At 41.1% G+C, this 27,415-nt stretch overlaps 1 protein-coding gene across 1 annotated transcript; it reads left to right on the top strand.

Annotated features, from left to right (window-relative positions):
* Window positions 1–5,961: 5,961 nt before the first annotated feature.
* Window positions 5,962–8,275, top strand: LOC112245241. Its single transcript, XM_024413248.2, has 4 exons — window positions 5,962–6,332; window positions 6,498–6,591; window positions 6,902–6,989; window positions 7,254–8,275. The coding sequence occupies exons 1-4, from the start codon at window positions 6,281–6,283 to the stop codon at window positions 8,184–8,186; spliced, it is 1,167 nt and encodes a 388-aa protein (XP_024269016.1). The 5' UTR covers window positions 5,962–6,280; the 3' UTR covers window positions 8,187–8,275.
* The last annotated feature ends 19,140 nt before the right edge of the window (window positions 8,276–27,415 follow it).

Raw genomic sequence — 27,415 nt, 5'->3', positions numbered from 1 at the left:
GCAATAATCCCTTGTTGATGTCACTTGTTAAATCCACTTCAATCAGTTTAGATGAACGGGAGGAGACAAATTAAAGGATTTTTATGCCTTGAGAAAATTAAGACATGGATTGTGTGCTATTCTGAGGGTGAATGGGTAAGACAAAAAAATGTAAGTGCCTTTGAATGAGGTATGGTAGTAAGTGTCAGGCGAACCGGTTTGTGTCAAGAACTGCAATGCTTGTGTATCAAGAATGGTCCACCAACCAAAGGACATCCAGCCAGCTTGACACAACTGTGAGAAGCATTGGAGTCAACATGAACGCTTTTGACGCCTTGTAGAGTCCACACCCCGACAAATTAAGACTGAAGGCAAATGGGGCTGCCACTCAATATTACTAAAGTCTTCCTATTGTTTTGTACAATTTAATGTATATTTTGTGGAAAAAAGTTGGTCTGTTTCTCAATGTCATATCATGCTGCCTTGTTGACAATATAACCGAATAGTGCTTATTACTGTTTGATTTGAGAAGGGAGCTCCTCCCTCACCGCTTTTGCCCATTCACATCACGGGCCATAACCCAGTGCACTGCGGTTCAGCTTAATCAGAACTCCCTCTTCTACATTTATTGCTTCTGCTCACTGACCCTGTCTAACCTTTGCTGTGTGTGTGTCTTCTTCTTTGAGTACAACAGCTTGTCTTGCAACAAGACGGTGATGATGATAATGCGGGGAGAGAATCTCACCGGGTTCTACAGGATGCTGCAAATACAACAGAATGAGACTTGGATGACTCGCATCATGGAATACATCTCTGTATGTGAGAATTTTTTTGCCAACTGATGCCACGCCACCATCAGCGACGCTGCGTCAGGTACTGCAGGATTCCTGGGTCTCTGACAGTATTGATGATAGGGTTGAATCGGGTGACTCCCACCCAGATGAAGAGGATCAGGAGGAGTTTCACTCTTTCTATGACTGCACAGTCTTCCCCTTCATGCTGATGCCCCAGAATGGCTAAGGCCTTTAGGAGTAAAGAGTAAAAACATGAATGCTATATTTGGAGGAGTTCTTCCTGTCAGGTTCCATGTACTGTCTGGGTGTGTTTGAGATCGACTGCATTGTGGTTGATCTGCTCAGAATAACTATTCTACAAGTCACTTTGCATTCCAAATAACTACTCATTATGTGATCAGGGCTAGTGATTCTGTGCCTTGCCTTGCTCAAAATGATCCCTTCAAACATGCTAATTATCTCCAGTTTAGTCCTGCTCCAACTCTTGACCTTTCTTTGGAACATTGGGACCCCTCTCCCTTAGCAAAGTGCCCTCCCTTCAATACTGTTACTTTCAAGAACTAGAAGTGTCATACATTGTGTACTGGTATGCGTAAATAGTTAGTTTTACTCTGTTCACTCTTTGTTACATGACCTTTGTTTAGTTCCGTATCAGCAGTCCTTTGGATTGTTGTGTTTAGATGGTAATGTTTGACCTGTATATTTCCAATGTATTGGCATGAAGACAGAGAACCCTGACTCATAATCAGGCTCAATATTCTATGTAGTGTGTTAAACAACCTGTCTCCATGGACAGGAAGTAAGAAGAGGGTTGAACATTAAATCTGTCATTCTTTTATACCAACATATACTTTTTCAAACCAGATTTGACCAACCATAGACCAAAAACCAAACAATATATCCAATCAGATCAAACCAACGTTCACTAAGATGGGTCACACCTTACTGCAGGGGCAGAGATGGCCAGTATTTGAAATAGATTGAGACCTGCACACACTGTCCAAAACTGAGGCTTGAATGCAAAATAAAGATGTTTATGATAACATCATGGTGCCCAAAAAAATCAGTGCATAGATGAAAGGTGAAAACGCAACACAAACGTTTCGGGCTCAGGTGAAATGAGTGCGTTCAGCAGCTCTGCCAATGGCAAACAATACACTACCCAACAGCTCCTTGCATGTAGCTCTTCTAGCGTCATATACCTTATCTCCTGTCCATGCAATACGTGGGCAAAACTAGTAGACAGATAACACGTATTATAGAACACAAGAGTGCTGTAAAGAGAAATTACCCTAAATCCCCTATTGGACGTCATTTCTCAAAGGCCGGTCTCATCTCCGTGTCCTTCTGCGCTATACAGCAGATAAAACGTTCACGTAGGGGTGGTAATCTGGAACTCAGTCTTCTCCAGACAGAACATGCACCTGCATTCTATTTACAAACTCTCCACCCATCGGGCTTGAGTGAAGAATTGTTATTAAAGTGTTTTCTCTATGTGGTATATTGCCTCTTATTGGTGTTTGCTACCTCCATCTGGTGGTATCTCTAACTCCCTACTCTTACCACCCTGTGTTATTTATTCTGAGGGAATTTTCACATGGTACATGTTAACGCAGTAATTGAGGATATTTCTCTGTCTGCTTTTGTATGTATTTGTATATAATCTAGATCATGCATTCTCTTCTACTAGTGTGATTCATAGTATAATGTGTTTCCTTGCTTGATCATGTGACACGCAATTATCCTTACGTTTACACTGATAATGGCCTACGGCTGAAACTTTTGTTTTCACCTTTCATTTATGCATTTTCTTGATTTTTGGGGGGCATGCACCATGATGTTTTAATAAACATCTTTATTTTGCCTTCAAGCCTCCATTTTGGATTTATTCCTTTTTATTTTTAAATTACAGTTTGCGGGTCTCTACACACTGTCAAAATCTCTTCCAGTATTCTTATTTTGACTCCTACACACCTGGAACAGACACTATTTAGTAGTAATGACCTTAAAAGTGTGCAGACGGCCTCGTAATTTTTGTTACATGTATTTGAAATATGTATTTAAATTACTTTGAGTAATTTGTATTACACTGAACTGAACTACAGTCCAATGTATTTTGTAACAAGATACTTTTGAGAGCTATAATTAGTATTTTCAAAATACAAACTACTTTTATAGTAAAAAAATGGAACGGTTCACAACTTTGTGGCCCCCTTTCACCCTGCATTGGTATCAGAAGTCTGATGACCCTATGGTGTGATAGGAGTGTCTGCTAAATGAACTAAATATAATGTCAAAATAAACAATTGCAAAGCATGCTGAGTATTATTCTAATGAGCTCCACCCCGAAATAAGGCCAATACTAATACCCAGTATGCTTTGCAATTCATTTTGGTATGTTAATATTCATTTACATTTTGGTCGTTTATTTATTTTACATATTTATTTAACCTTTATTTAACTAGGCAAGTCAGTTAAGAACAAATTCATATTTACAATGACGGCCTACCAAAAGGCAAAAGGCCTCCTGTGGGGTCGGGGGCTGGGATTAAAAATAAAAATAAATTAAATTAAAAAATAGGACAAAACACACACCACGACAAGAGAGACAACAGTACATAAAGAGAGGCCTAAGTCAACAACATAGCATGGCAGCAACACAACATGGCAGCAGCACAACATCGTAGCAGCACAACATCGTAGCAGCACAAAACAGGGTACAAACATTATGGGGCACAGACAACAGCACAATGGGCAAAAGGTAGAGACAATAATACATCACGCAAAGCAGCCACAACTGTCAGTATGAGTATCCGTGATTGAGTCTGAATGAAGAGATTGAGAGAAAACTATCTAGTTAGAGTGTTTGTTGCAGTTAGCAGACTTCCTTATCCAGAATGACTTAGTCAGTGAATTAAGGTAGATAAACAACAACACATCACAGTCCTAGCAAGTAAAACTTTTATGTAACCGTTACTGTGAATATTGTTGCTGTTCGGGCCGGCTAGTTGCAGATATATTTGTATTTTAAAATACAAAATGCATGTATTTCATTAAATACATGCGAATATACAAGTATTATTTTGATACAATTTCAAAATACCATAAAGATCCATGTATTTTGTCATTTTTGCAGATACCTGTGCAGGGGTAGGCATCCCTAGTCCTGGAGTGCCGCAGGCACTTCATGTTTCTGATTTAACCGACCTGGAAGACCAGGTGTTTGAATTTCGGAAATCACTAAACTGATCAATTTGCTCAGTTGGTCACGTGTGATACCTAGTTGGAACAAAAATCCTTCAGTACATGTGGCACGCCAGGAACAGGGTTGTCTACCCCTGCCTTAGTGTGATAACTTGCAGAGGTGGTCTGAGATCAATAGGGGTCCATTTACTATAGTTAAAAAAGTGTGTTTTTGCAGACATTACTGTACTATTTACTGGTGTTTTTTTGTGGATAACAGTAGTTTTTATTATACACTGAACAAAAATATAAACACAACATGTAAAGTGTTAATCCCATGCTTCATGAGCTGAAATAAAAGATCCCAGAAATGTTACATATGCACAAAAAGCTTATTTTGTGCACAAATTTGTTTCCATCCATGTTAATGAGCATTTCTCCTTTGCCAAAATAATCCATCTACCTGACAGGTATATCAAGAATCTGATTAAACAGCATGATCATTACACAGGCGCACATTGTGCTGGGGACCGTAAAAGGCCACTAATATGTGCAGTTTTGTCACACAACACAATGCCACAGATGTCTCAAGTTTTGAGGGAGCATGCAATTGGCATGCTGACTGCATTAATTAATGTCCACCAGAGCTGTTGCCAGAAAATGAAATGTTAATTTCTCTGCCATAAGCGCCTCCAACATTGTTTTAGAGTATTTGGTAGTACGTCCAACCGGCCTCACAACCGCAGACCACGTGTATGGCGTTGTGTGGGCGAGCGGTTTGCTGATGTCAATGTTGTGAACAGAGTGCCCCATGGTGGCGGTGGGGTTATGGTATGGGCAGGCATAATCTACGGACAAAGAACACAATTACATTTTATTGATGGCAATTTGAATGCACAAAAAAACTGTGACAAGATCCTGAGGCCCATCGTGAGGCCCATTTTTTTTTTTAAAGGTATCTGTCACCAACGATACATATCTCTATTCCCACTCTTGAAATCCATAGATTAGGGCCTAATTCATTTATTTCAACTGACTGATTTCCTCATATAAACTGTAACTCAGTAAAATCAAGGAAATTGTTGCATGTTGCGTTTATATTTTTGTTCAGTATAGTATTCTACTATGCTACAACATTATATAGTATGTACTACACAAGGGATACTACAGTGCGTAGTCTGCTAAATGATCAAGGGATACTCCAGTGTGTAGTATAGTATTCTACAGTATACTACATCATTCTATAGTAAGTACTGTAGTATTCTATAGCAAACTGAGTATGTTTGTAATTTGATGGGGTATTTTTTTTTGTTAGGATCTCCTGGCAGCGGCTACTCTTCCTGGTGTCCAAACAGGAAACAAAACAACAAATAAAATACATCATATATATAATATAATATACATAACACTACAAAATGTCCTGTTTCTGCCACATGCTTCAGAAACAGGAGATTGCTCCAATCCTGTGAGCCAGGCCACTTACAGTTTTACTGTCTTTGGTGAAGACCATAGGTTGACTTCTTGTATAAGTGAGAATGAGAGATAACACTTGGAATCTAAAGCAGTAAACAAACAGTTTACTGACTTAATACATTCACACATTTATCTCCAAAGCGTTCAGCCAGTGTATCCTCAATCAGACACTGGAACGCTCTGTTTGATATAGAATAAATCTAACTCTGAATTGTGTACTTTTATTGCACATTGCTTACTTTACAGTGTGCATTATATAATGTAAAATACAAAATGTTTATTATTGGGTTGTTCATAGGCCACAATTGGGGGATTTAACTTTTTTCTGTGGGGGTTCACACTTTAATTGTAAAATGACAGTTCAGGGTAGTTGGCAATAGAATATGTTGAATGGCATTACCAAAGATTGTGTGGTACTGTGGGTTTAGTAATTGTTTGTGGCCTTATTGTTTTTAGTGGCCTACCCTTTGGGACGTATACTACTGAGCATGCTAAAAGGAAGTATCGCGCACAACCAATTGAATTTGTCTATTTCTCGACGCAGCCTTCTTCTCTACTAACGTTGTGAAAAACCTTCCTCCACACTTATCAAATAGGCTAGTTTCTGAGTCGAATTTATTCAGACTTTTTATTTGATTACACATCGGTCTGTAATCACAAACCAGTAAATCATTCATAGTAAGAAACGCCGTATATTGTTTCATTTAAATGTGGATTATATAAATAGGGCTCTTCACGAAGGAGGACGAGGGATCGAGGGACGCCGCCATATTTGCTCTTGCTAGCTAGTGCACTACAAGATACGGGCTTTGTTTCGAGTACCCTTCAATTTAGTACCCTTGTATTTGTTCATGATGGATGCGATGGATAAAAGACCTTTTGGTGCTGAATATAACTATAAAAGTAAGTGTTTGCTATTGTTAAAATTGAATGTCGTTTTCAAATACAATGTTAATATTGTTAATGCCATAATGTTAACCATGTTATTTTGCGACGTCGCTGAGTTGGGGTCTGTCAAAGTTATGCTTGTGCTGACGGATTAACACTGTTGCATTTTTCCCCAATAAGTGTCGGAAAATGACATATCCAGATTAATAAAATTGCGTGCAACGAATGACGCCATCTTCACTGGGAAGAGAAACTCTGCCATGCCTGCCTGGAGGTGAGTGAGAGTGATACAATGATGCACTACTAGTGAATGTTCTGTTTGTTGGTTTGATATCCCCAGCACAGTTTGTTTTGGCTTTTATCTGTACCTCAAAATGAACTGTCACATGCCATTTGTTGACTGTAATTGATGTCTAAGGAAAACATTTAATCGATTCATCAATGTTGGTTCACTGACTCACTGATGTGCTTTTACTAACAATGTCATTTGAAAAAGTCCTCCTCGAAGGTCATTGTATTAAGAGCTGGTTAAGAAGATGAAACCCTATCTGTAGTATCTGACTTGTCTCACTTTGATTCCGCAGAGCAATGTTAGTAGAGTTGGGTCTCGAAGGGAAGCTTACAACCGGGCAATTGAAAAAGAAGTGGGAAAACCTTAAAAAGAAATATAAGGTAATGATTATGAATCCATGTGAGAGCAGGCAACAGCCTTGGTCCTAGTGCAACATGTATTCTCTTTTGTTTGAATTCAGTCTCTTAAACACAGATTCCAGGCTTTTGTTCCAGTTAAGTACTAACCTGGTTCAACTAATCAAGGGCTCAATGATGTGTTGAATCAAGAAGGTCATAAGGCCTGCCTGGAACAAACTCCAGCAAACCCAAGACCAATATAGAGCTTTAATCTGATTGTACCCCTTGTCCCTTTTTTCTGTGTAGGATTTTAAGTACCCTCCTCTTGGCATGGAGAAAGTCAATCCAATGTCCTGGCGTTGGTTTCATCTCATGGACGATGCCATCGAGGGCCGCCTAGCTGGGTCTGCCCGTATCCTAAACCCTTCACTGTTTGATTTTGGGGAAGTTGGGGACGTTTCATTTGCGTCCTCTCCCACTACCTCTCCCATAGCCAACAAGAGACTATGTATGAGGCCGGAGGGAGGTGAGGGAACAAACATTTTTGAGTTCTGGGCCAAGGCACAGCTGGGGGATAGTGTTGGTGCTGCGAGCACGGTAGCAGATGGACAGGTGGCATACACAGACGCAGCTACAGAGGAGATCCGGAGGGCAGCGGTGGAGTGCGAGAGGGCCCTGCGAGAGGAGGGCAGGGGTGCAGCTCAGAATGAGAGGGCCGCGCCTGACAAGATGCCAGTGGGTGGGTACGGGAGGACCATGGCTGAGGATGTGGAGACCATAGCTGAAGACGGAAGAGCCATGTTGGTGAGAAACCCTGGCAGGAACATTGAGAGGGAGACTGCTGAACTAGAGAGGCAGATAGCAGATTTGGAGAAGGAGCGAGAAGTGTTAGAGAGGGAGCAGGCAGACTTTGACAGGGAGAGGTTGATACTGGACAGAGAGAGGGATGTGGTGAGCAGAGAGCGGGTGGCTGTTGAGCGAGGCAGAGCTTCACTAGACAAGGACAGAGCAGCGATGGACAGGGAGCGAGCAGCAATGGAACGGGAGCGAGCCATACTGGACAGGGATAGGGCGTCAATCGAGAGAGAGCGGGCAGAGCTGCAGAAAGAAAAGGAAGCCCTAATGAAAAGCAAGGTTTCCAGGAACAACGGCTCCACTGATGTGGAACTGGACTCATCCACTATAGAAAAAAGAGAGAAACTGCTTTCCATATTTGAGAGACTTGTTGATAAGCTGTGAAAGATGAACAATAAGTAAAGGTTGAAAAGGTGAAGGATGTACTGTAGGTGAGAGTGCGCACAAGTCATAAACAGGTTTCTATGTCACCATTCCACTATCATTGTGTGATCATTTTAGTTTAACCCGCACACACAGGGAGTGCAAAGTCATTCAATTGGTGCTGGCTGTAATGAGCATTGAGTGTGTTTGTGTGAGGTTGCACCCTGAAAGAGAAGCTGCTACAATGTTTGTTGCGCTCATTTCATTTTTTTTGCTTGCAGTGTGTATGTATAAATATCAGTCAAGTTTGGACACACCTACTCATTCAAGGGTTTTTTAATTTTTAATTTTCTACATTCTAGAATATAGTGAAGACATCAACACTGACATAACACATGGAATCATGTAGTAACCAAATAAGTGCTAAACAAATCAAAATATATTTTTGATTCTTCAAAGTAGTTACCCTTTGCCTTGATGACAGCTTTGCACACTCTTGGCATTCTCTCAACCAGCTTCACCTGGAATGCTTTTCCAACAGTCTTGAAGGAGTTCCCACATATGCTGCACACTTGCTGGCTGCTTTTCCTTCACTCTGTGGTCCAACACATCCCAAACCATCTCAACTGGGTTGATTTTGGGTGATTGTGGAGGCCAGATCACCTGATGCAGAACTCCCGTCACTCTTCTTCTTGGTCAAATAGTCCTTACTCAGTCTGGAGGTGTGTTATGGTTCATTGTCCTGTTGAAAAACCAATTATAGTCCCACTAAGCGCAAACTAGATGGGATGGCGTATTGCTGCAGAATGCTGTGGTAGCCATGCTGGTCAGGTATGCCTTGAATTCTAAAGATATCACCGGCAGTGACACCAGCAAAGCACCATCACACCACCTCCATGCTTCACAGTGGGAACCACACAGCGGCGATCATCCATTCACCTACTCTGAGTCTCACAAAGACACAGTGGTTGGAACCGAAAATCTCAAATTTGGTCAGACCAAAGGACACATTTCCATTGGTCTAATGTCCATTGCTCGTGTTTCTTGGCCCAAGCAAGTCTTTTCTTATTGGTGTCCTTTTAGGAATGGCTTCTTTGCAGCAATTCGACCAAGAAGGCCTGATTCATGTAGTCTCCTATGAACAGTTGATGTTAAGATGTCTTTTACTTGAACTCTGAAGCGTTTATTTGGGCTGCAATCAACTGCCGATTTCTGAGTCTGGTAACTCAAACTTATCCCCTGCAGCAGAGGTAACTCTAGGTATTTCTTTCCTGTGGCAGTCCTCATGAGAGCCAGTTTCAACATAGCGCTTGGTGGTTTTTGCGACTGCACTTGAAGAAACATTCAAAGTTCTTTTAAGTTTTCCACATTGACTGACCATGTCGTAAAGTAATGATGGACTGTCGTTTCCCTTTGCTTATTTGAGCTGTTCTTGCCATAATATGGACTTGGTCTTTTACCAACTAGGGATATCTTATGTATACCACCCCTACCATGTCACAACACACCTGATTGGCTCAAATGCATTAAGAAGGAAAAATTCCACAAATTAACTTGTAACATGGCACTGCTGTTTAATTTAAATGCATTCTAGGTGACTACGTCATGAAGCTGGTTGAGACAATGCCACGGGTGTGTAAAGCTGTCATCAAGTCAATGGGTGGCTACTTTGAAGAATCTCAAATATGAAATATATTTTCATTTGTGTAACACTTTTTTTGGTTACATGATTTCATAGTTTTGATGTCTTCACTATTATTCTACAATGTAGGAAATAGTGAAAATTTAAAAAAACCTGGAATGAGTTGGAGTCCAAACTTTTGACTGGTACTGTATATACAGTGCATTCGCAAAGAACTCGGACACCTTTGCTTTTCCCACATTTTGTTACCTTACAGCATTATTATAAAATTGATTAAATAAAAAATCCTCATCAATCTATACATAATACCCTCGAATGACAAAGCGAAAACAGGTTTTTAGAAATTTTTGCTAATTTATTAAACATATGTAAGTAAGGTACCTGTTTTGTAAGTATTCAGACCCTTTGCTATGAAACTCTCAATTGAGCTCAGGTGCATCCTGTTTACATTGATCATCCTTGAGATGTTTCTACAACTTGGAGTCCACCTGTGGTAAATACAAATCATGTCCAATCAATTGAAAAGGCACAGACCTGTCTATATAAGGTCCCACAGTTGACAATGCATGTTCAAAATAATTGTCAGTAGAGCTCCGAGGCACGATTGTGTCAAGGCACAGATCTGGGGAAGTGTGCCAACAAATGTCTGCAGCATTGAAGGTCCCCAAGAACACAGTGGCCTCCATCATTTTTCAATGGAAGCAGTTTGGAACCACCAAACTGATATCAGGGGAAAAGGGCCTTGGTCAGGGAGGTGACCAAGAACACGATGGTCACTCTGACAGAGCTCCAGAGTTCCTCTGGAGATGGGAGGACAACCATCTCTGCAACACTCCACCAATCAGGCCTTTATGGTAGAGTGGCCAGACGGAAGCCACTCCTCAGTAAAAGGCACATGACAGCCTGCTTGGAGTTTGCCAAAAGGCACCTAAAGGACTCTCAGACCATGAGAAACATGATTCTCTGATCTGATGAAACCAAGATTGAACTATTTGGCCTGAATGCCAAGCATTACATCTGGAGGAAACCTGGCACAATCCCTACGGTGAAGCATGGTGGTGGCAGCATCACCAAGAAGACGCAAGGCTGTAATCACTGCCAAAGGTGCTTCAACAAAGTAGTAAAGGGTCTTATGTAAATGTGATATTTCATTTTTTTCATTTATTTTTTTATAAATGCAAAAAAATATTTAAACCTGTTTTTGAGTTGCCCATGATGGGGTATTGTGTGTGTGTGTGTAGATGAGGGGGAAAAAAACAATTTAATTAATTTTAGAATAAGGCTGTAACGTAACAAAATGTGGATAGTCAAGGGGTATGAATACTTTCCGAATGCTGTGTGTGTGTAATATACACACAGCATTCGGAAAGTATTCATACCCCTTGACTAATATATACACACACACACACACACGTCATCCACACCACTTGATAGGCACCTCTATACAATACTATTTAAATGTTTACACTGGCAGAAATTACAGTCTGATCCCTAGGTGCATTTGTTAAAGTGCATTTGGCAATTATTTGTATGTTCTGTTCGACCTGCCAGAGTGCCCGTGTAATGCTATACTGATAATAAAGCCTACACTTTTTTTAGACATTCCTCTAGTTGTCATATACTGCTATTACTACCCACGTAATTACCCTGTACCAAGCTAGTAAATATAGTCCTTTACAGTAAGCACTAGGCAACGGCCTATATTTACATACCTGGTACAATGTAATGTTCCTCTATATCACCTTGGAATAATACCACCCACTGACACCTTGTCAAAATGTTCTGGTAATTTCATTATTTACTTTTAAAGGGTGCTTGAATCTTGCAACGGGAAGGGATCACTGCCAATACTTCATGTTCCAACCAAGGTGAATGAATTGGGGAGCAAACCGGGAGAGAGAGAAAAAGCTTTATTGCGAAAAGGAGAACCAACGCATTTTCGGCTTTTGGCTTTCAGGGTTTTTACAGTAATAAGTCATGAGGCTTTTAAAATGACCTCTGGGACCGATAAAGAATATACTAATAAAAACGTGGTTGGTTAAAACAGTTGTAGCAAGATGAACCAATCGATTGTTATAAGCAAAGACTGACCAATAGATTGTGATAAAATGTGGAACTGACCAAGAGAACAGGTATATATGCTTTCAACATGTTTTATTGGTCAGTACAACGGTCTATGCTAATAACAATTGGTCCGTTGATTGGAGGCTTCCAAAGGTGTCCCAATCCCTGCAAAGGCTCACATTAGCTCCTGCCATTCAATCTGCACCGTGCCACCAGTCAACTCAACAAGGAAGTTCCTGTTGCCAGACTGGAGGAGATGATGGGTAGACTGGGCAGAGATTGAGGGTCGAGTGTGCTGATGTGTACCTGCTGTGTATCAAGGTCCAAGGATATTCCAGCACGCTCGTGTCTTTATTCACTCCAATTGTCCAGTCATGTTTGAGGTGAGATAGTAGTGCCATGCAGGGGAACTGTGTTCTAGTACAGGCCCAAAGTTGGTGGTGTAGATGGTGACTAGGCTGGGTTTGGGAATGGAACCCATGATCCCCATGGGCATGTTCTACCAACTGCCACAGAGAACCACAAAGAGTTTCTGGTTACCCTTTTCCATTTGTTGGTCCATCTCACGTCATCCTGGATCCCAGCAGTTTAATATCAGATGTTTGCAGAGTGTCCCATTTAGTTACTAGGGTTCCAAAGGGGGTGGGTAGTTTGTAAAGCAAACATGCATTGCTTTGCACTTGTTTGGGTTGAGCTGCGTGGAGTGCTCATCGACCTAGGAGCGCAACTTTTCTAGACCATGTTGAAGGCTGGAAAGCTTCCCCACTCTAATGCACTCTGTAATGTTCATGTCATCAATATATTTCCACCTATAAGCGAACTTCTGAAGTGCGCTGTGGATGAGGGCCAGGAAGATAAGGGGTCCAAGAAGTGGACCTTGAGTCACTCCACAGGTCAGATGTTGCCATGGTGAAAGGGTGCCTTAGTACCTCACTCTCTGCTTCCTTTTGGAGAAGAAGCCACTGCCCAGGGGAGAAGGGGCCCTGACTCCTTGCTGAATCAGGCACTTTGTTACCACTGTATTATACATTTTGTTGAAGGCTTAAGCAAAATCTGCTGTTACTATAGTGCATATATAATGGTCTTACTTGCATCAGTGGATTTTACATAATGTATAGGAGGCTGACCAAGACACCTGTCGTCGATCTGCCCTTTTTGCATCCAAACTGTCTTGGGTCAAGCTTGTGGCCGATGTCCTCCATTATCCGATCGATGGAAAAACTGTCGGCCACCTTAGCTCTAGTATTCCAGACTTGTTCCAGTGTTCTACAGATGTAGTGGCTGTAGACCCATTCAGTCTGTGTTCATGACGTTTCTTAATTATATTTACTTCTGTCTCCAAGACGCCCAAGTTCTGCCCGAGAAATGAGAGCTGTAAACAGTGGATGTTCCAATTCTCACGCTGGCAGTCCATTTAAAAAAAGGGAAGTGGCATTATGACCATTACAATTCCACAGTAGCAGTACAATGTTATTTTGTTGTTTGACAGATATAGTGACAATATAGGTCTTTAAAGAAGAATCATAAATTAAGGATAACAAATCATTTGACCTTATCTAAGAGTATGTTTTAAATAGAATATAGCCTATATTTGTGACTTTATAAGTGTATTTAGATCACATCGATAAAAAGACAGCATATCTTTTGGTTTACTGAATGATTTATGTTACCACCAGAACTGCATGGCGGTGTAGGGAGAGTTAGGAGAGGTGTGGCCATTCACCTCTTGTGAATGCCACTTGGGTTCACTTCCCTACAAAAGGGATTGAACCCACATGGAGCCATGTAGGTATGTTATTAACAATCATTAGATACACATTTCACATGGAAAGTGAAGTCAACATAACATTGCCCAAATAATACACGTTCTACCCAAATACTATATATACTATAATATACTATAATAAATTGTGAATTGAAATTACTTTCTTTTGCAGTTGTTCATACTGCAATGTTTGATCTGTTCATGTTATTTTGTTAATCCGGGCATTGTTCATGATAAACAGTGTCTTTTGAAGTAACATTTTTACCGTTTTTGGTTAGAAAGGAATAGCATTCACATATTTTTACAAGTACTCCAAATGAAGGCATGATGATCATGGCTGGGATGAGGGTTTAGGGTGTAATAATAGAGACAGTTTTCTGTCATGGTAGGGCAGTATGCATCACGTGTCTCCATGACCCTGTAGGCTTAACCCTCAATGCTGTTGAGGCTTTATGCTCCACTAGGAGCATAGAAAATTTGTTGGGGCATGGACTCTACTAGGTGTCAAAAGCTCTCCACAGGGATGCTGGATGTCCTTTGGGTGGTGGATCATTCTTGATAAACACAGGAAACTGTTGAGTGTGGAAAAACCAAGCAGCGTTGCAGTTCTTGACACAAACCGGTGCGCCTGGCACCTACTACCATACCCTACCATAAATATTTTTGTCTTGCCAATTCATCCTCTGAATGCCACACATACACAATCCATGTCTCAAGGCTTAAAAATCATCCTTTAACCTGTCTTCTCCCCTTCATCTACACTGATTGAAGTGGATTTAACCAGTGACCTCAATAAGGGATAATAGCTTCACCTAGATTCACCTGGTCAGCAGTATATGCCAGGGAAAGAGCAGTTCATAATGTGTTGTGTACTCTGTGTATATGACTTTACAAATGTCAAGTTTATTCAAATTACAGCTTAAATACTTTTTTCCCTTAATGGACCTGTCCGTACACACTCAAGGTGTACAACTGATATTTAAAGCATTTGGCACCGGCTGTGTAAATATGTTGTGCCAAACAACTTATGAGCGTGTATGTGGACAATATGTGTTTGTTTTTCAGGTTGAAGTTGCCCTCCATCCAGCCCTCCTCAAGAGTAGGAGTGAGGAGAATGATATCAAGTCAAATGTGTGTATTTACAGGTATGTTACTTCAATATGAACAAATCTAAAGTCAGTGTCTTCTACATTAAACATTTAATTTAATTGATTGGACCATGGGAAAGGTAGGTCTCCATAAACCATGTTATAAACTGATTGACCTCATAAACCATATAAACAAGTGTGCGTGTGTGAAAACAGTTCATATACTGTATGAAAAACTACCTGATTAAATAAACTATTTTATGAAACCCTTGACTAAGACTGATGAATCCCTGAAATTTAAAATGAGAAAAATATATTGTTCCTTCATAGACCGATTGCTTTGTGAGGTTGAACCAACCTTTTGTTGGTGTCTCCATATTCTCAGAAAGAGGAACTTTGGCAAATCTGAATAGCTAAGGCCTGACAAAATACAGACTCTATATCCTGTGGTATACATCCTGGGGTTTACCAAGGACCTCCAGTATTACTGTCATCACCACAGCAGCCAGATAACTACCGATGCAAGACTCCAAGCCAAACATACTGCAAGCTAAATATGTTGAATAGCAGGTTTATTCATAGGGTAACAGTCATCATGACTCGCTAATGGATTACAATGAAAACCTTCTAGACTGACATGGAACACTTTTATCCAAAGATGAATGGCTTTAAACAGCCTTTCTCTCATGATGTATATAGTATGTGTCATAAGTTAAGTTGGGAACCACTATGTCATATCTCATAACATGTTTAACCATCATGTGACACCTGTCCTTATTCTCATTACACAAAGGGCTGTGAAAAAAATGAACAGAAACATGCAGCTGGGCAACTCCCTGAAGACCACTACTGAATTGGGGGAAGGTTGGAGTACATTCATTTTTCACGGGTTAGGCATGATATTCCATGTCAGACTCATCAATGCCACTTTTCTTAACATATTAGACCCCTAAGGTTGTTAATTAACCCATTTTAAGCTCATATGACTTATATTTTGATAGAGTGCTGAAAACCTCAGCCGTTTCTCGTACTTACATTAAAATAATGGAAAAAAAATAGGGCGGTGCAAATTTAAAAAATGTATGAGTAGTCTTGAGCGAATAACATGAAATCCCACTTTTGTATGTGCAATAGGTTACGAAAAGTAGCAATTTAACATGACCTTATGGTAAGAGGGAGAGTTACAGATGTAATGATGACGTGAGACAAGACGATTGGATTATTATTTACATCATTTAATCATTCAAGTGCTGAAATAAAAATATGAATGAAGAAAAGATCCACAGAATGGTGATCCAAAACGGAATGTTACTTGGTTGTATCTAAGTTACACGGTGAAAAACATATGATTATTTGGCTTTGTATTCAGACACATCATTCCCTGCTCTTAAGCAAGAGGCCTGAGCTCATTACATTTTCCATGGTCTTAATGACTTAAATGGATCAAGTTTAGACCAGTTCAAAACCAGGCTGAAACTCTCACCCAAGAGTCTATCAATATGATCATATTGCCCTGTCAGGTTAGAATGTGGTTTAAACATCAAGAAGTACAACTGTGGGTTAAATGATACCTCTGTGGTAGTGGTGATTTTTGCATGTAAATCTTGGTGGGGCAAAAAAAAAAAAATAATAATAATTTAGATACATGCCAGCAAACCCGATAAAACACAACAAAATACATTAATTGCACTATAACGGTGACAAATGGTGCCCACACACTGTTAGGGCCTACATAAAGCTGTCCCAACAGCAGAGTCCCAATAGCAGCCCCAACACCTTACCATTGGTACTCCTGGATATCAGCGGAGCCTTGTCTGGCATCGAAACAGTTTATTCAGCCTCATTTACTGCCTTTAAAAAAAACATAGCTGATATGGCTGACTTACTTTAACAAATGTGGTTTCTACTGACAATTGAGATGTACAAATTATGGCCTAAGGGGATGACGAGCGGATAAGAGGCTAACCGTAATTTCGATTAAGACATTAATGAGCGAGCTACGACGGATGTAGTCAATATAACTATTTGTTCAACACTTTTGAAATGTATAGCGACAGAATTCAGAACACGGGCCATTCTTACAGTATTCTCCCTGTACACCATGTCAGAACCATCAGATAAATAAAGGGGGCATATAAGCAGACAATGAAAGCTCTTAAAATATTTGATTATTACATTTATCTAAAACAGGCTATAGGCTACATTTGCACCACCAAGTCAGAACAGTAGGCAAAATTAAGAGGGTAAAATATACCAAATTATTAGGGTGAGGCACATGGGCTACTAACAGGCTACTAACAGTTTACTACACAACATACACTTAGTATTATTTTCTTAGATAGAGTAAACATTTCTCTCTGGCATATTACATAATTTATGCAGCAGCAGACTCGCCTTGTTGTGCTGCTCTCACTTGAACAGGAAGGTGGTGTGGCGGGTCCTTCATGGGCAAATTTTGTCATCAAATTCTGGAATTCTCAGGATGTGGTGTTTAAGACAACTGGGAACTCTGAAAAAAACAGGGTCGAATCATGATGACGTCAGTGATATTCAGGTTGTAGCTCCAGAAAGAGGCCCGAGTTTCCAACTTACAATTCCGAGTTGGATGACCGTTCAAAGCGTATTTTTCCAGTTGGAGCTCATTTTTCCGTGAGTTCCCAGTTGTCTTGAACTCACTGAAGTCAGATTTCCCAGTTCTGAGTTAAGTTGTTTTGAGCGAGGCAGAAATCCTGCTGGATTGACAGCATGGCCAATGTTGAATGCTTAACATTTTAAGCTTGGAAAAGAGACCCTTAAACCGTGAATTGGGACTTCACACCCACAACAAATGATTGTGGGGGCTGTCATGTTAGACTTCTGTGCAGCTTTTGACATTATTGATCATAGTCTGCTGCTGGAAAAACTTGTGTTATGGCTTTACACCCTCTGCTCTAATGTGGATAAAGAGTTACTTGTCTAAGAGAACACAGAGGGTGTTCTTTAATTGAAGCCTATCAAATATAATCCAGTTAGAATCAGGAATTCCCCAGGGTAGCTGTTGAGAGCCCTTTTTCAATTTTTACTAACGACATGCCACTGACTTTGAGTAAAGCCCGTTTCTATGTATGCGTATGACTCAACACTATACACGTCAGCTACTACAGTGACTGAAATGACTGCAACTCAACAAAGAGCTGCAGTTAGTTTCAGAGTGGGTGGCAAGGAATAAGTTAGCCCTAAATAATTCTGAAACTAAAAGCATTGTATTTGGAACAAAACACTCACTAAATTCTAAACCTCAACTAAATCTTGTAATAAATAATGTGGAAATTGAGCAAGTTGAGATGACTAAACTGGCTTGGAGTAACATTAGATTGTAAACTGTCATGGTCAAAACATATTGATGCAGTAGTAGCTAAGATGGGGAGAAATCTGTCTATAATAAAGCGATGCTCTGCCTTCTTCACAGCACTATCAACCAGGCAGGTCCTACAGGTCCTAGTTTTGTCGCACCTGGACTACTGTTCAGTCGTGTGGTTAGGTGCCACAAAAAAGGACTTAGGAAAATTGCAATTGGCTCAGAACAGGGCAGCACGGCTGGCCCTTGGATGTACACAGAGAGCTAATATTAATAATATGCATGTCAATCTCTCCTGGCTGAAAGTGGAGGAGAGATTGACTTCATCACTGCTTGTATTTATGAGAGGTATTGATAAGAGAATTATGTTCTCCGGGTACATCACCCAATTTAATTATATTACTCTCAGTCTGCAAACCAGAATTTGTAAGATCCTGGTCGAATGAAACAGATGGAGGCCCAGCTAAATAGTCAAAAAGGTTTATTCACGTGAACGTTCTAAAGTCAAGAATACAAAACAATTCATTTTATACTGACTTCTCACTCCCACACATTCACACAACCATACACACACACATACACACACACACAAACAGACGCACATACACACATACATGCACACAAACAGACGCACACACATGTCCTGCTACGCACACACTGTCTGTCTCACTACCCAGCCGACAGAGATAGTGACATTGTCCTTGAGACGTACTCCCCGTTCTCTCCCAAATCTCTAGTCAGGTCAGCACCGAGCTCAGACAGTCTGTGTTTAAAATACCATAAAGACATATTGTTTTACCCTAATTCTGACTAGGACTACACATTTATTGATTATGATTGTATACATTCTAATCAATTCCATACAATTATATGTTTCAGGGCGGAATATTCAAATCATTCAATTAACAGACAATTCTCACCTATCAGGTGAATGTTGAATGCACCGAGCTGTCTGTTTTAAATAGTGGCGCACAGCTCGGACACACATGCATACCCCGCAAGACATGCCACAAGAGGTCTCGTCACAGTCCCCAAGTTCAGAACAGACTATGAGAGGTACACAGTACTACAAGCAGTAAAATTTGATTTAAAAACAGCTTATGGAACAGTGGGGACTGTGAAGCAACACAAACATTGGCACACACACACACACACACACACGCACACACGGATTTAGTACTGTAGATATGTGGTAGTGGTGGAGTAGGGGCCTGAAGGCACACAGTGTGTTGTGAAATCTGTGAATGTATTGTAATGTTTTAGATATTGTGTAAACTGCCTTAATTTTGCTGGACCCCAGGAAGAGTAGCTGCTGCTTTGGCAGCTGCGAATGGGGATCCATAATAAATACAAATACACTGAATAGCAGGCTAGTGATTGCTTTACAATGCTTGCAATATAGCCACTGATTCCTTCCAAACTACTCTTTGTTGAATTTGCGATTTCCAACTTGTTGTGTAATGTTTATGGCCGATGAGCACCTCTGTAATTTCTCTTCATTATTTCTCTTCATATGACAAGGATTACAAAGGATTTACCAGTAGATTGTCAACTTGATTCATGATGATGACTGCTACCTTGCTAGCTAAGATTTTGAAAGTATGGCGTTGACATGATCAGTCCAATCAAAGCTGCAGTAGATATAACGTGATTTGACATCATTTTATCTGTGGCCAATGACATTGAGCCTTTTTGGATGGGCACGTCTAATGTAACTCTATGGCAGCACCCAAGGGGATTGAATTTTTGATCTCTACCCTTATACAGTATTTGGCGGTGACGTAGTGTCTCCATGAGTGACTGAACAATGAGCCAATCACAGCGTGACTAGAGAACATTACCAACCCCTACGCTCTGTATTTTCTTGTTTGTTTTTTTACATTGTTTGCAAACTGATATGTGACATGTATATGTGACAATGCCAAAATAACATGCAAAACATGTATTTATTTTTGCTAGGAAAAGTGTGGTCGAAATGACGGGTCGCCACTGCTCTGTGGGTTAACTGAGACCTGCCTTGCATGTAAGTCTATCTCTCGTGAGGTATTAGCTACAGTATCTGCTGTACAGAAACTATTCCACAATGGGTGGTAACCATATACACATAGTTCTGCAGTAGACTTATGATATAAAAACATCTGCTGCCAGTCAACATGCATGAGGACCTGTCTGCCTGTCCTCTGATCATGCAGGTAACATCAGTGGATCAATCCTCTATACGTTGTCAAGGATGAAGAATAATGAGTAAAAACGCTGTCCAAGCTCTGTCCCAATCCCAAACTAATATCACCCAGGAATACACTGGGTACGACACCTCTCCTTCAGCTCTCCACCTTTCCTTTCCTCTCTTCTTCTCTCCACTCTCATCCCAACCTAGGTCAAGTGACCTTCTCTGTTCGCAATGGCATCAGTGACGGAACTAGAGTTTTATACATGGGGTGGCCAAGGTTACTTCAGGGGGTCCATAGACCAATTCAGAAAATGTGTGTATAACCCTAAGCTGGCATCTAAGGAGCATGAATGAATCCTATGATTGCTGATTAGAGGTAGAAGTGATAATTCACTTAACCTGGAGTTCTTCGATGTGGCAGATAGTGTGGTCCAAAAGGGTTACTTCACTAGAATACTTTAACATACTATGAATAGTCAGTGTCTCTACCTCGGAACTGCAGCTCAATTTCTTTCTCTCACACACACACTGTACTGTACTCACATACTGAAGAGACTTAGGTCACTCTGTTTTCATGAATATATGATCTGGGTCTTTAAGTGTTGAACATCTAAAATATTTTCAGAAAATAAATCTCAAGCACCAAGGAGATAAGATAGCATGTTTGTTACATAAATTGCATAGTTTATTTACAAAAAAACACTGCAATTTGACATACCAGGTACCAAACAGAAATGGACTTCAAAAATATAAATAATTTTGGTGCCCATCAATATTACAAACTTACAGTAACATACTTATTCTCATAGATATATTATGTTAACTAATAGCAAAGAAAACTTTTGGAATTGGCCAAATCAAGACCAAATTAAAACTGTGTGACATGATACCCTTTGGATTTATAATTTTAGAATGTCAGTGTACTAGCTAGTACACAGTGCAGGTTTTAATCATGACCAGAGAGACCACCTAAGTGCCAAATTATCATAGGTAGATTTAAAATGGCATAATTCTGATGTTCTGGTGAGAACTGGCAAAATGTTTCACAAACTCATCCATGTTGAGGGAGCGTGCCCTCCTTGACTCAACAGATAATTTTTAGGTGACAACCTGTCATCAACCATTGTTGTTCTAAGGTGGGTTTTAATCTGTTTTAAAGCTGAGAAGCTTCTCTCGCAAGAAGCACTGCTGACTGGTGTAACAACAGAAATCTTACGTCTAAATAGCTCAAGGAAGACCTCTTTATAAGGTTCGAGAAACACAACAAAGTCAAGGAGAGTAGACAGTCTGTCCCTTCCACTTTTGTCTCTCCAATCAAGAAGCCACTTGGTTTGATGAACCTCATGTTTGAGGTCCTCTACATCTGACTCAAAGGTCGGAGCTCAGGCAAACAGAGGCTCCTCATTCATGTATGTTGTACTCTTTGGGTTGAGAGACTGAACCCCTTGCATTATCTCGCAATTCTTCTTTGAAAAACGCCTCTGCAGCTCAGCTGTGAGACTGTCAAGCACCTGATAAAAGATAGCTCTTTGGAAGCTCTCACCATCACTTTGGTCACAATTTTTCTGTCCTACAGTGCTCATTGTCGAGTCGTGAAATCTTAAGCTTGTTTTAGGCTGTCTTTTACACACTGTTTGTACACTTATTTTGCAATGCTCTGCAATCTCTTTCCATAGTTCTTCAAAGTAACCCTCACTTCTGTAGTCCTGTAATGTGTCTGTAAGGGCACCTACTAGATCCACAGCCCTTGTTAGGTCAAGAGAGATTGATTGGAGCATGTCAGAAAGACATTTGGCATCACCAAGCACTTTACAAATGGTAACCAAGAGCCCTATGAAATGTAAATCTGTCTGAGAAAGAAGGCCCCTTGCCTCCACTGATCTATCACCACTATTTTCAAGTGTGATATGTCTCCTGTCTCAGCCTCCAGTATTTATGCTACAGTAGTTTATGCGTCGGGGGGCTAGGATCAGTCTGTTATATCTGGAGCATTTCTCCTGTCTTATTCAGTGTCCTGTGTGAATTTAAGTATGCTCTCCCTAATTCCCTCTTTCTTTCTCTCTGAGGACCTGAGCCCTAGGACCATGCCTGAGGAATACCTGGCCTGGTGACTCCTTGCTGTCCCCAGTCCACCTGGCCGTGCTGCTGCTCCAGTTTCAACTGTTCTGCCTGCAGCTATGGAACCCTGACCTGTTCACTGGGCGTGCTACCTGTGGCTTGTGTACTTAGCATTGCCACATGCATTCATCATTTTCTCTATGAGAAGGTCATACTTTGCTATTTCCTCTAAGATTGTCAAAAAAATTACAGTTGTGAGAGTCAGACTCTCTCTGACCTCTCTGAGCTATATTTTGAGTGGCAGTTAATAGGAGCACATCTGCAATTGTTTTAATGTAAGTACAGTTTTCCTCCACTTTCTTTTTCCAGTCCTCATTTCTGACATCCAACATTGAGTTGCTGTCAATAGCCCTTTTATGCTGATTCCAAGCATACATAGCATTGATATGATGCTCTGCCTTCGAATGGAACTTAAACCCAGAATCTTTAAACAGCACCTTTTTCCAGTTACAGAAACCTGACTGATATGAAGGCAGATTCAGGTGTATTGGGCAGAGAAAAATGCCTACAGGCAAAACAATAAGTTGAATGTTGACTTAGAATATTCAAGGCATGATTTGTCCTTACACCAGGAGCTGTTGAAAGCCCTTTTCCTAGTACCATGCTGAGTTCTGGGAAATGTTTTCAATCATGGCTGTACAGGACCCTCTTCTCTGGATCTTGAAATACATGTTAAATAATATGTTATATCTCCATGTAAATGTATAATTAAGGGATCCACAAGATTAGATACTAACAGCTGCTAAATAAAAATGTGTAGTTTCAAGTATAAGCCTGTCCTACCATTGGGTCCTTTTGGAACAGTATACCTGGTGCTTGATGCAGTTGGAAGGGGCTCAATGAAATCTCCTGGCAACTCTGGCTCACTGTCTTACTCAGAGCCAGAGCTCTCAGTATCATCCCTTGATACATCTATTACATTAAAATAACACAAGAACCATTACTGTATTATCACAATAAAAATGCCACGGCCATCAAAAGAAGAACACACATGAATCAACAACCAACACTTTAAAGTGAGACTTAATCTGACAATAATTTATTACAAACTGAAGCTAAACTTAAATTCTGAACTTGGCATGTGACTGACTGCCTGGTTGATGTTTTGACCTGGTGGTGGTAGACTGGGTCCTTGCAAATTCTGACCACACTGACTAGCCTCAGGTTAGGGAGCTGCTCTGGGGTCGGTGGGGATGCAAGGGCTGGGATCCGTTTGCACCTGATCTGCCCGTTTGTGCTTCTTTAAAAATTAGTCTCATAGCTCTTTCTTTTCATGTTTAATTGACCTTATGCAACAATAAGACAGTCTATGGTTACATCTAAGCATCCAATTTCCCACATTTTAGTCAAATCTCAATCATCAAAATCAAATCAAATCAAATTTTATTTGTCACATACACATGGTTAGCAGATGTTAATGCGAGTGTAGCGAAATGCTTGTGCTTCTAGTTCCGACAATGCAGTAATAACGAACAAGTAATCTAACTAACAATTCCAAAAAAAACTACTGTCTTATACACAGTGTAAGGGGATAAAGAATATGTACATAAGGATATATGAATGAGTGATGGTACAGAGCAGCATAGGCAAGATACAGTAGATGATATCGAGTACAGTATATACATATGAGATAAGTATGTAAACCAAGTGGCATAGTTAAAGTGGCTAGTGATACATGTATTACATAAGGATGCAGTCGATGATATAGAGTACAGTATCAACGTATGCATATGAGATGAACAATGTAGGGTAAGTAACATTATATAAGGTAGCATTGTTTAAAGTGGCTAGTGATATATTTACATCATTTCCCATCAATTCCCATGATTAAAGTGGCTGGAGTAGAGTCAGTGTCATTGACAGTGTGTTGGCAGTAGCCACTCAATGTTAGTGGTGGCTGTTTAACAGTCTGATGGCCTTGAGATAGAAGCTGTTTTTCAGTCTCTCGGTCCCAGCTTTGATGCACCTGTACTGACCTCGCCTTCTGGATGACAGCGGGGTGAACAGGCAGTGGCTTGGGTGGTTGGTGTCCTTGATGATCTTTATGGCCTTCCTGTAGCATCGGGTGGTGTAGGTGTCCTGGAGGGCAGGTAGTTTGCCCCCGGTGATGCGTTGTGCAGACCTCACTACCCTCTGGAGAGCCTTACGGTTGAGGGCGGTGCAGTTGCCATACCAGGCGGTGATACAGCCTGCCAGGATGCTCTCGATTGTGCATCTGTAGAAGTTTGTGAGTGCTTTTGGTGACAAGCCGAATTTCTTCAGCCTCCTGAGGTTGAAGAGGCGCTGCTGCGCCTTCCTCACGATGCTGTCTGTGTGAGTGGACCAATTCAGTTTGTCTGTGATGTGCATGCCGAGGAACTTAAAACTTGCTACCCTCTCCACTACTGTTCCATCGATGTGGATGGGGGGTGTTCCCTCTGCTGTTTCCTGAAGTCCACAATCATCTCCTTAGTTTTGTTGACGTTGAGTGTGAGGTTATTTTCCTGACACCACACTCCGAGGGCCCTCACCTCCTCCCTGTAGGCCGTCTCGTCGTTGTTGGTAATCAAGCCTACCACTGTTGTGTCGTCCGCAAACTTGATGATTGAGTTGGAGGCGTGCGTGGTCACGCAGTCGTGGGTGAACAGGGAGTACAGGAGAGGGCTCAGAACACACCCTTGTGGGGCCCCAGTGTTGAGGATCAGCGGGGAGGAGATGTTGTTGCCTACCCTCACCACCTGGGGGCGGCCCGTCAGGAAGTCCAGTACCCAGTTGCACAGGGCGGGGTCGAGACCCAGGGTCTCGAGCTTGATGACGAGCTTGGAGGGTACTATGGTGTTGAATGCCGAGCTGTAGTCGATGAACAGCATTCTCACATAGGTATTCCTCTTGTCCAGATGGGTTAGGGCAGTGTGCAGTGTGGTTGAGATTGCATCGTCTGTGGACCTATTTGGGCGGTAAGCAAATTGGAGTGGGTCAAGGGTGTCAGGTAGGGTGGAGGTGATATGGTCCTTGACTAGTCTCTCAAAGCACTTCATGATGACGGATGTGAGTGCTACGGGGCGGTAGTCGTTTAGCTCAGTTACCTTAGCTTTCTTGGGAACAGGAACAATGGTGGCCCTCTTGAAGCATGTGGGAACAGCAGACTGGTATAGGGATTGATTGAATATGTCCGTAAACACACCGGCCAGCTGGTCTGCGCATGCTCTGAGGGCGCGGCTGGGGATGCCGTCTGGGCCTGCAGCCTTGCGAGGGTTAACACGTTTAAATCATAATTGTACCTTAAAATCAACTCCCCGCCTAAATTACTAGTTAGATCATGGCTAGCCTGACTCTGCAGTAAATAATTTAGCTAGCTATAATTTCTTAGTGTGCAGAGATTGACACAGAAATGGGGAGGTTTTAGTCCGCAAAAACAACTTTACTAGGACAGAAAATAAACACAACAAAGAAAATCACTTAAGTTTGGCTCCGTCCTTCTTCGCTACTTTTGCTCGGTTTCGGTCCCTCCCCGTTCCTTTTCGCGGTGTGCCACAGTACTCCTTTTATTTGGCCTCCACGGCTGGTTGGCACTTCCCCCTAATTACCTCCACTTGGAGTTGTCCGTGTCGAGGCGCCCAGCTCCCATATTCCCAGCAGAGGGAGCCAACGTCGCCTCACGTACATCCCCTCTATTACCATCCCCCGGGGATGGTATAGCCACAGGAAAAAAACAATATTCGTTGAAAAAGTATAAACTTGGATTAGCTAATACACGTGCAATTGGAATACAGGAGTGATGGTTGCTGATAATGGTCCTCTGTACACCTATGTAGATATTCCATTAAAAATCAGCCGTTTCCAGCTACAAGTCATTTACAACATTAACCATGTCTGCACTGTATTTCTGATCAATTTGATGTCATTTTAATGGACAATTTTTACTTTTCTTTATAAAAACAAGGACATTTCTAAGTGACCCCAAACGTTTGAACGGTAATGTATATAGAGATTGTTTCCAAAGTTTGGTATCTTGGCATTTTGTTTATTTTCCTTTCTTATTTTATATAGTAGGCCATGCACTCAAAAGTAGTGAGTCTTCAAACTGATAAGCCTATATGTTGTCATTGCAGGAAGAGAAAAGATTAACCAAATCACAGTGCATTTATGACAATAACAGAGCGTGCACAGGTTCCTTGATATATGCACTACCACCAGTGGGCCAAAGTGCAGTCTAATTCCAAGCAAGAACATTTATCATGGAATGATTGAAAATTGTTTGAGTACAAGTTCTTTTGCAGGTGTCCAAATTTGATGTTGAGGACCTAGTCGTGGAAGTTAAAAGGAAAGGTCATCTGACAGGTCAACACTTTAGCCAAAACCACCTATATTTTCGTAGTTGTTGAAATACCCAACAGAGTACATTTGAATGGTTTGAAATTCGCATGTCATATTTCCCCGAGCAGGAAATCTCACTCAAAGCCATCATCCCTGGGATGTAGTTAGTTGCACACCCTTGCCCGAACGCGGTGAAACATCTTAAACTGCAAGAGATCCGTTTTTTTTTTAAACGGTAGATATTTTTCCCGTTTGCTCGCCATAAAGCTAGTTAAGGAGGCAAATTGTCTTTGCAGCCTGGATGGAGGATACTTTATGTACGAGCCGGTCCACAAGTGGATTACCTCGAAAGCACACCAAGTTCAGACGATACTGATACTCCTGACCGGCTGCCTAGGCTACATATTGGCTTTTTCACCGACACCCGATAGCAAGGGCTAAATGTTTAGTGTCCCTGTTTTAACAGGGGGCGTAGGACGGTCCTTAACGTCTTTCAGATGGCTAGCTACTGTTAGTCGTTAGCTAGATTTTAAGATTGAGTTTAAATAAGTATTGTAAACCGCATTGACAATTAGCACAGAAAATGTTTCCGTTAACACAAACTGTTGAAAATATTTTCTTATCCTCGGAATATGCTAGATTTGTTGTTGTTGAAAAAGCTAGCTTGTTCTCAAACAACGACGTGTCGACCCCACGGTTGTGGAAGTGGGAACAAATATTTGGTTCCTGATGTCGTTGTTGTACCCCATGCTACAGGGTAACGCCACAGG

This window comes from Oncorhynchus tshawytscha, linkage group LG06 (genome assembly GCF_018296145.1).
Source record: "Oncorhynchus tshawytscha isolate Ot180627B linkage group LG06, Otsh_v2.0, whole genome shotgun sequence".
NCBI lineage: Eukaryota > Metazoa > Chordata > Actinopteri > Salmoniformes > Salmonidae > Oncorhynchus > Oncorhynchus tshawytscha.
This window is presented reverse-complemented; position numbering and strand designations above follow the sequence as displayed.